Source organism: Notechis scutatus, chromosome 5 (assembly GCF_049901735.1).
Source record: "Notechis scutatus isolate UNSWTSFEM ecotype Mainland chromosome 5, rNotScu1.2, whole genome shotgun sequence".
Lineage (NCBI taxonomy): Eukaryota > Metazoa > Chordata > Lepidosauria > Squamata > Elapidae > Notechis > Notechis scutatus.
The window spans coordinates 12,360,486-12,371,436 of record NC_142013.1 but is presented as its reverse complement, the minus strand read 5'-3'; the positions used below and the strand labels follow the sequence as shown (position 1 = coordinate 12,371,436).

General features: G+C 39.9%; 1 protein-coding gene across 1 annotated transcript; it reads right to left on the bottom strand.

The window, feature by feature from the left end:
- Window positions 1–8,918: 8,918 nt before the first annotated feature.
- On the bottom strand, window positions 8,919–9,719 carry LOC113420132 (uncharacterized). Its single transcript, XM_026679943.2, has one exon. The coding sequence runs from the start codon at window positions 9,717–9,719 to the stop codon at window positions 8,919–8,921; it is 801 nt and encodes a 266-aa protein (XP_026535728.2).
- Between the last annotated feature and the right edge of the window lie 1,232 nt (window positions 9,720–10,951).

Sequence of the window (10,951 nt, the reverse complement as noted above, 5' to 3'; positions counted from 1 at the left end):
AGCTGGAGGCAGCAAAAGCACCCTCACCTCTCCTGCTTATAAAATTTCCAGCTGGTCAGGCAGGATGAAGTGTGATGCTCCTCCCATCATCAATTTCGGGTTGATGAAAACTTAAGAAGACAGTGGGAAGCTTGGTGTGGTGTGGACTAGTTTTGATGATGGGCTTCTTGCCAAGCAAAGCTATAAACATAAACATTCTTGTATTATCCTTATGAACCTCTTTCAGATTTCCCTCTTTTTTTCAGGTTTCTCTTTGTTTTTTCCAACAAAATACGGTCCCTGTGCCTATAAGTTTGATTATGAATTGTCTTTTCTGTTTCATAAGAAGCAAAAACTTAATAATTGTAAGCAAATGTAAATAATCGTTTTTGTGTGAACATTTTCTGGCATCCAACATTTTAAAAAATGCTAAATTAGGCACCGATTAAAAGGAGTAGAATTTGTCTAATACAATATTAAAAAGCAGCAATGGGTGGAAACTATCAAGGAGGGAAGCAACCTAGAATTAAAGAGAAATTTCCTGACAGTTAGAATAATTAATCAGTGGAATGACTTGCCTCTAGAAGTGGTGGGTACTTCAACACTGGAAGTGTTTAAGATGAGATTGGACAATCGTTTGTCTGAAATGGTTTAAGCAGAGTGGGATTCTACAGGTTCGCACCTATTCGCTAGAACCAGTTGTTAACATTCTAAGCAGTTCGGAGAACCGGTTGTTACAAGAAATTACTGGCCTAATCCTGTAAGGAAGGCAGGAAGGAAACATTCTGGTGTTGCTTACAGAAACTGCCTCTCCATTAACTCTTATTACATTCTTGGCAGGACTAGATTTCCTGTCTCTGGAGTTTTTTCCCCCCTCGTTTGCCGGTACTTTGCTTGTGTGGAGTGGCCATTCAAAGTTACAAATGGCATTGAAAAAAGTGACTTATGACCGTTTTTCACACTTACAACTGTTGCAGCATCCCCACAGTCATGAGAGGCCAGGCGAGGAGATGCATGCCTCGATGTGAGTGATATTGAATTGGCCACACCCAGCCAATAACATGACCACCAAGCCACGCCCACCAAATAAGCCATGCCCACAGAACCAGTTGTTTAAAAAATTTGAATCCCACCCCTGGGTTTTAGGTTTCCTGCCTAAGCAGGGGGTTGGACTAGAAGACCTCCAAGGTACCTTCCAACTCTTATTCTGTTAAGACTTCCAGGCTTCCTGTACAAAATGGACTTTATGGTCCTGACTAAAATGAAGAATTGTCTTGCTTGTACTTTCAGGTGATTTGCCATTCTTCAGTCCCTGGTGAGAAATCTAATAGCCTTAGACTTAGAATAACTTTATTGCCACCTTGAATGTACACAAATTGGCACATATTAAAATGAAATTTCGTTGCATTCAGCTCTCAAAGGGTCACCACCTCCAATATACACTACATAAACAAGACAAAATAAATAAATACAAAATTATGCATATATCCACATATATGACACAGAGAAACAGAGAAACATGGCTAATGTAACATGGCTAATGTGACTAATGCAACAGTATTGGTATAATAAGATCAGTATAAGTAGTTCTTGACTTACAACCATTCACTTCTTGGGTGAGAAACAAAACATTTTCAAGGGGGAAAAAACCAAGAAAGTTCAGTTGCCTTTTGAAATGCACCTTTGGGATACTTTGTTGGATGTTTCCAATATATGTTTGACATATGGTAGTATTATCCTTCTAATAGGATAATATGATTTGATTATGCTTCAGAACTGAAGAAGTTTCTTGAATGAGAAGCAAAATGTCTTCAAAGAAAAACAAATTCCAGTTGCCTTTTGAAAAAGCGTCTTTGGGACAGCACAATTATTTGCATTCTCTCTCTCATCCAGCAATAACATGCAAACTCAAAAATATCATCAAAAGAAGTTCAAAAATATATCTTGTTAACCACCAAGATTGAGGCAGCACAAAAACTTGTCAAGTAGAGAAAGCGTTCTTCAACGCTTGGAAGAATAAGGAAGAAAACCCGAAGGTTCTTTTGGAAGATCAGAAAATGCAAAGTTATATTTTGCCCCATATGCATTTCAAAATCAACTCCATATACAATGAGACGCCCAGTTAATGGACTTCAAATGCAATGGACCAAATTCAGACTTCAATCCTCAAATAATGGACAAGTCAATTGTTTCAATGTCAATCTGGACATCTTGGTATAATTTATATCACAAGGCTTAAGTTTAATCAGCATTTTTAGTTCAATTGCCTCAAGTTTTCATACATTGACACAAATTATATTTTTTTTAAATGTCAATGACACCATGAGACCAATGGCACATGTTGACACAGCTATGTCAGATTGGTAGGCACTAATTTAATGGAACTCCTTTAATAGTACATGAAATCATGTACATCGCTATTTTGACAGGCACAAATATGCTGATATGCACATGATGAAAGTGCATTTTGATTTTCATCCTTGCATGAAATTAGATATGATTTTACACACAGATTTCATGTGAATCATGAGACACAGTTTTATAATTCTTTCCATTCTTTTTTGTTCACTCTATTAGTTTCACTTTTTCCACTCCACCATGAGCCAGCATCCCTACTTCGCATTGGGAGTATTTTTTTGGATGCTTTCCTCATATTTTAGGTATAGTGGCTCTGTGGCTTAAAAGATGCCAGAGAAGGTCTGTGCTCTGGGGGTTTGAGTCCTACTACCACATGACGGGGTGAGCTCCCCTTACTCGGCACAGCTCTTGCCAACCTAGCAGTTAGAATTCGAGTTGGAAGGGACCTTGGAGGTCTTCTAGCCCAACCCCTTGCTCAGACAGGAAACCCTATACCATTTCAGACAAATGGTTGTCCAATCTCTTCTTAAAAACTTCCAATGCTGGAAAATTCACAACTTCTGGAATCAAGTTGTTCCACTGATTAATTGTTCTCACTGTCAGGAAATTTCTCCTTAGGTTGCTTCTCTCTTGATTAGTTTGAAAGCATGTAAATGAGAGTAGACAAATAGGTACCACTCCAGTGGGAAGGTGACAATGTTCTCTGTTTTGCCATACGTTTTGCGCTGCGGTGTGATCTCCTGTTGGCCGTATACGTGTAAAGACATCTTCGTATAGCGCTGGCTCAAAATATGGAGATGATCATCAGCCCCTAAAGTGTAAAACACAGGGACATCTTTACCTATGACTCATATTTTAAGATTGTCCAGAATTTTGCAACTTCAGTTCCTCCTGTTCTTGGAAAACAAAGTGATAATCCTTTCTTTACACAAGTGATGTCATTTTGCTATACAGGTAGTCTTCGACTTAGGATCAAAATTGAGCCCCAAATTTTTGTGGCGAAGCAAGACATATGTTAAGTGAGTTTTGCCCGGTGGTGGGATTCCAAATTTTTTACTACTGGTTCTGTGGGCATGGCTTGGTGGGTGTAGCAGGGGAAGGATGCTATAAAATCTCCATTCCTCCCCACTCCTGGGGGAAGGTTCTGCAAAATCCCGTTCCCTCCCCACCCCACTAACCTGCTTTCCAGCTCCGTTCTCCTGTGCAGGGCAACAAAAGAAGACCCAGCCAATCAGCTGGGACTCGGGAGGGAGAGAATACATGGGGGCGGGGCCAATCAGAGGTAGCGTTTGCTGGTTCTCTGAACTACTCAAAATTTTCCGCTACTGATTCTCCAGAACTGGTCAGAACCTGCTGAAGACCACCTCTGGTTTTGCTCTATTTTACAACCTTGTGTGTGTTCCCAAGGGAGCCAGCTTGGTGTGAGAGTGAAGGCGCTAGCCAGAAAAGAATAATAGGTAGTCTTTGTTAGGGATAACATTGGTTACCTAACTTAGTTTGGCTAAATATAATATATGTTAGTTAGTTTAAATGTGTGTGTCACTTTAAACTGTAAGCCAAGTATTTGGGTGCGGTTGTAAATCGCCATAAGAGGGAGCAAGAGAGCTCACTGTTCGCCGGCTTTTACTGGAATGCTGACAGAGAAGGATTGATGGTGATTACTGCGTGCGTTTGCTGAGAGAAGAAAAAGAAGGTTTGATTTTGCTTCATATCTCTGACTGCAAAAGAGATACATCATTGGACTGATTGTTTGTGAGTTGAACGCACCTATTTTCTACACTGGACTTTGCAAACTGAATAACCCTCGGACTGTCTGAACTTAGTGTATGACATATGGACTGCTTTGACTATGCTATAACTCTTGCTGGAATAAAAACTATTTAATTGCACAGTGTATCTGTCTTACTGAGTGTAAAGCTACAACAACGCTTTATCTCACACATATTCTCTGTCTGCTTGACTGCCGTTGCATCGCTCTGCTAGGGTGTTGTATCCCTAACACTCTTTATAAATATTTATCACTTTTTTTTGCCACAGTTGTTAAGTGAATCACTGCAGTTGATAAGTCAGTAACCCGGTTGTTAAGTGAATCTGGCTTCCCCATTGACTTTGTTTATCAGAAGGTTGCCAAAAGGGAGCACATGACCTGGGACACTGCAACTGTTGTCAATACGACTCAGTTCCAACTGTTTGAGTTTTGATCACGTGACCCTGGAGATGCTGAAACAGTCATAACTATGAAAAAATGATCATAAGTCACTTATTCTGTTGTAACTTTGAACGGTCATTAAATAAGCTGTTGCAAGTCGAGGACTACATGTGTAAGCAGTTACGCTCTCATGTCTTGATCACTGCACAGCTCAGCTACTATTAAAATAAAAAATAAAATAAAAATTTACCGTATGGTTAATTATGTAATATGGTGGCTGTACCATCATATATATTGCCGGGACTAAAACTTAATGTCAATATCATTTTTATTTATACTATAATCTTTGTGGGTAGGGTGAATGCAATATCGGCAGTAACTATCTGCTAAATAAGCCCAATAACTCCAGCCTTAATTTTACCTAGCCCACTTTAATTGGTATTTGTATTTTGATATGTTTAGCCTTAATTGCAGGATGATTCAATTTTGCATCATGCATGATTAAAAAGAAAAACATATACAGTATAAGATACAACATTTCATTACAAACAAAACCAATATACAAATACAAATACTGACATAAAACATATACATTTCTTATCAGCTAAGGCAGTGTAATCATTTATTGAAAACAATTTTACTAATATTCATTTTCTATTTTTGGTGTATGCTCTTAGTTTAACCACTTCATTTTTCGAATCCTTATCCTTTAATTTCCTGGTTTTTCTTCTTCATCCAATTATACCATTTTTCTCAAGCTATAATATACTTTGAGTCTACCTTATCCAGGGGTGGGGTTCTACCAGCTCGCACCTATTCGCTAGAATAGGTTGTTAACATTCAAGGGAAGCTTGAAGCCTTTGAATTTGCAAATGGTGCCTCATGCAAATTCTTGTCAGGACCAACCTTGATTGGCATCTGTGATCAGCCCAATTTAAGCAGGTGCTCCCCTTAACTCCATGGTGAAACATGATTACGTTTTGAATCGGTAAACTACCAGGACACTTTAATAGCCATCAATACACAAACACCGAATAAGTAGCAATATTATAAAACTAAAAGAGGAATATTGAATCTCCTATGATATAGTGAAAAGTGATTTATTCTATTCGGTAATAAGTCTTCTAAACATTTAAGCTTAGTAACAGTTAATTTTTGTCTTGGAACAATTATAATGCTAAACAACTAAGACGAAAAGGCAAGAGCTGGGTATAACCATGTTGATAATGATGATCCTATTCATTCAATCATATCTTGTCTATGCACCAGTTGTATAACAACAAGTATGACAATGATTGCATTGCTTGCAAATTTGGCTGTTTAAATGGACAAGCTGCTTAATTTGAATACATATCTCCAAAAGGGAACCATGACAATTTGACGGTAAGGCTCAACGATTTAATCAGATCAGAAAATGAATAAAGCTATGCTACTTAACCATGTGAGTTATTGGATAACATCTGATTAAAGGGTGGAAAACTCTTTAAATAATTTAAAGACACAACATCCAGTAGGCAAGGTTAGAAGTCTTATGAATATCTACCCTTAAAACACATTGTCCAGAATATGTAAAAAAACCAAAAAATCCTACAGCCATTATTTGTACAGTCAAATGTCCAAAATGGAAAGGTGATTCAGTTTGGGCAGATGAGTCATCTGCATCTCTTTAACTGTCTAGTTTGGTTCTGTAACCCAACAAGACAGACACAGACTTCAGAGAGTAATTAGGACTGCATAAAAAAAACAATTACTACCAACCTGCCTTCAATCGAGGACCTGTATACTGCACGACTCAATAAAAGGGCTGTGAAAGTATTTACAGACCCCTCACATCCTGGACATAAACTGTTTCAACTCCTTCCCTCAAAACGACTCTATAGAGCACTGCACATCAGAACAACTAGACACAAGGAGAGTTTTTTCCCCAAATGCCATCACTCTACTAAACAAATAATTCCCTCAACACTGTCCAACTATTTACTAAGTCTGCATTACTATTACCATTAATCTTCCCATCCTTCCTTTCACCTATCTCCTCTCACTTATGACTGTATGACTGTAACTTTGTCACTTGTATCCTTACAATTTTATTGACTGTTTCCTAGTATGATTTGATTGCTTATTTGCACCCTATGACTATTAAGTGTTGTACTTTATGATTCTTGACTCTTGACGAATGTATCTTTTCTTTTATGTATACTGAGAGCATTTGCACCAAGACAAATTCCTTGTGTGTCCAATCACACTTGGCCAATAAAGAATTCTATTTATTGTGGATGACGGTGTCAAAAGTGAATTGAACCTTGAAATAGATGGAGCTTTGATTACACTATCCCGGCTGCCATCTTGATTTTTTTTTTTTACCATACCCTGCAGATATTTCTGATTGCCAGGGTGGATATTGGCAAGTATTTCAGTTCAGATCAGTACAGAAGTTGAACCAGACCTGCTAAACTTCTTCAACTATCCAGTCCCCATTAATGCTGGTATCTCGCAAAATTCCATTTCAGCTCTAAATGATGTTGTCAGCTGCCACTTTATGCTTGCTTGTGCTTAGCTACTATTCAGTGACAGACTGCCATGAACTCTGCGGAGTGGGGAAATGTAATAGGGAAGGCTTGGGAGAAAATGAAGGTAAGTACTGTTATCTCCTCCAGATGCTGCTTCAAGGTCACAGGGCATACCAGCTACATACCAAACTGTGCCTGGACTGTCCTTTAGGAAAACACCTTGCCTGAACCTCATTGGTTGCCTGGGGCTAGGTAATGGGAAGTAGCTAAGGTGGGGGAAAGTTGAACTTAGGGATTTTTGTGCGCGATTCTCAGATCTGGCTTTGCATTACTGCGATACACTTGACTTCTAATAAAACGGTACCTTTCTCAACAAATGGAGCCAAGGATCATTTCTATTTGAGAGTTTAAGCTCTGGCAGGTCTGACAGATGTGGAGTTGCCGGCATAATAAAACATGGGAGATAAAACAAATAAGGCACATCCTTCATGCTCAATCAAAGTCTTCAGCGTGCAGCACAGCATACTAGAACGAGCAAAAACATCCTCATCCTCATGCTGTTTTTGCTTCACATCGGAACTTATTAATGTTTTCTCTGGGCATCTTTTCACCATTTATAGAGATGACACAATGAATAATCCATTTGCACACACACATACGCACACACCTACTTTCCTTTTCAAGACAGACATAGAATTCAGGTTCACAGATAGTTGCTCTGATTCTGAAGGTCTACTTTGTGTTGTGAGAGACTTTTGACTTAAAAGATCTGTCAAGGAAAATCATTTAAAAAGTACAAGTTTATTTTTATTTATTTACTGCCGGTTCTGTGGGTGTGGCTTGGAGGGCATGGCTTGACTTGGTAGGCTTGGCTTGGCTTGGCTTGGCGGGCATGGCAGGGGAAGGAAGGATACTGTAAAATCTCCATTCCCATCCCACTCCAGGGGAAGAATATGGTAAAATCCCCATTCCCTCCCCGCCCCACTAACCTGCTTTCCAGCTCCGTTCTCCTGTGCAGGGGAACAAAAGAAGACTGTGCCAATCAGCTGGGACTTGGGATGCAGAGAATAGATGAGGGCGGGGCCAGTCAGAGGTGGTATTCCGAACTACTCAAAATTTCCGCTACCGGTTCTCCAAAACTGGTTAGAACCTGCTGAATACCACCTCTGTTATGCACGCCCCTTACAGGCCTCTTAGGAATGGGGTGAGGTCAATAGAGGTTAGTTTGAGGGAAAAGAAATGGGGTTTTTAGCATGTGACAACAGAATCAGGTAGTGAGTTCCAGACATTGACCATTCTGTTGCTGAAATCGTACTTCCTGCAATCAAGTTTATATCTGTTATGTGCTCTTGTGTTGTTGTGGTTAAAGCTGAAATATTCATTAACAGCTTGCCTTCGGAGGTTGTGGGAGCTTCATCACTGGAGGCTTTCGGGAGGAGATTGAACTGTCATTTGTCGGAAATGGTGTAGGGTCTCCCGCTTGGGCGGGTTGGGGGGGAGGGTTGGACTAGATGACCTACAAGGTCTCTTCCAACTCTGTTAATCTAATCTAAAGAAGAACGGCTAGCAGCATGTCATGCCTTCGTTCATTTGGACAAAAAGGGAGAAGAGCTTTTGTTCTGTATCCCATGAGAATCAGGATTGCTCACCAAGACTTGCTTTGGAGCATATTTGCTGCCGTGCTAGGAAAATTGCACGAGGAAAACATGCAGGATTCATCATTACTATTTTTATTTTTGACTTTCTTTAACTAAGCAAAAGCTAATAGAAGGAAATAAAACAATAGAAAAAAGTAGAGATATATACAAATAAAAAATAGGCACATGCACAAACACACCCACCCACTTCTACATATATATATATACTGTACATATACTGTACAAGGGTTCTTCAAATATACAACACAGGATTCCTTTTGCTTGTCAAAACGGTAAAAGGCCGTCATTTCTCCACTCAAGATAAAGGGAGAAATGGTGCACAAGTCTGTTGATGCTCTGGTCACTGAGGAGCACCAAAAGTGAGTCAGAGATGAATAGCGGATTAATAAAGCGAGTGTACACCAAGACAAGGCCAAGGAATAGAGAGCAGCCAAACAGGAACATCATCAGTATTTTGGCTACCATCCATAACCAATGAAGAACCTTCCTTTCCTTCGACCTGTCCCCCACCAGCCTGGCCTCCACTTGTTCATGCATCAGTACGCCCGTCGGCCTCTGTTTCTCCTGGTCCAGCCGCATCAACATGGCCTGCTGGACACAGAGGTCCTGTTGGTCCTGCAGCTCTTTGATGTGCTTCCTCCTGTTTTCTCTGACTGCCTGAAGATTTGTGACTTTCTCCTTCAGTTGGCTCAAATGGATTCTCTCCACATGGTAGCTGTGCTCCGTCTTAGCCAGTTTATCCTCCAGGTTGTGCAGGTACTTCTGAACCTCCGACGGAAGATTCCGCATCTCTTCGAGGTTATTCTCTTCAGCGGGCTTGTCGTCTTTGAAGAAGGCCACTTGGCTGGTGGCTTCGTGGATCTCCTCATTGAGCTCCTCGTTGGTTTTCATCAAAGACTTGTTCTGCAGCGCCAATTCTTGGATCACCGTGTTAGCGTGCTCCAACCTTTCTCTGATGTCCTCCACAGTGTTCTGCAGGTGTTCTATGGTGGATTTAAGGCAATCCACTGTGTCCCGGAGAGACTTCTGCTGCTCTTTGATGCAGTTTTTGTCTTGGAGAAACATATGGTTCTCAGCGTCCAAGCAGGCTAAAGTCCCCCTTAGTTCCTCTATCTGGAGACGGAGGCTTTTGTTAGTCGCTGAGAGATCTTCCAGGGGTTCTGTCTGCTTTTGAGTTTTTTTCAAGATGCTGGGCTGTTTGAGAAATGGAGAGACAGTCACACCTTCTCCTCAGTTCAGGGGTGATTTTGCTAACTTATTTTGGGCCATTCTCTCTCTCTCTCTCTCTCCTCTCTTTCTCCTCTCTCTTTCTCTCTGTCAGCCCAACCCACCTCACAGGGTTGTTGTGGTGAGGAAAACTGGAGGAGGAAGGAACATTCAATATTTCACTTCCTCAAATTATTTATAAAAATAAAGGTGGGATTAAAAACCTAATAAATAAAAAAATAAAAAGAAAGAGTTTAGGGAAGTTCTTTGGGAAAGAACTTTGACAGGATACTGGAGCTTCTAGCTTTGATTCTAATTAATGTACAACAGTCACTTTTAATTTTTTTTTATTTGTTTCCAAGTTAAAATAACAAAATAAAGAAAAAGAAGAAGAAACGAACTAACAACCATCAGAGGCTAATAATACAAATAAAAAAACTTCATGCACAAATAAAAGGATAACGAATAGAGAATATATCATCCACACTGATATTAAACATAGAAAATCCAGCCTGGCTGAATGCTGATAAATATATCAAAATTATCCTATGTGTTCTCCTCTCCTTACAAAACATGTGTACTAATAGTTATAAATTTCCCCATCTATATTTGATACAAATACTATGTCACATAAAAATATCTGATGTGGAAATTTATTTATCTAGCAATCCAATGAACACAATCTCTGTTTGCTATATATTTAAAAAAGCAGTCAACAGATAACCTCAAAGGTAAAAACTAATCTTCTAAACTCTCCATTTCCCCCCATTTGTAATGACTCTCTAATCCCTTGCATCAGGGTAGAGTCGGGGTAACTGAATGGAGCTGAGCATTTACTGTCTGGATGCCCTTTCTGACACCTATGTGGAGGTCATAGCAGATATTTTCTCTTTGTGCGCATCTGTCGCCACCTAGGATCAAACTCACAGCCTCCTGATTGTGAAGTGAGAGGCTCCACCTCTAGGCCAACACACTGCTCTTCCAAGCCTTCTGTTAACCATCTGCTATTATTATTCAACACACATAAAGTCCACAAATGGCTTCCAGCCTCTTATAAGCTTATCTAATCCATTGTCTCTAATCAACGCAGT

Bases quoted from the DNA above. Each gene is read 5' to 3' on its own strand.
- LOC113420132 (XM_026679943.2), bottom strand. From the start codon at position 9,719: ATGTTTCTCCAAGACAAAAACTGCATCAAAGAGCAGCAGAAGTCTCTC.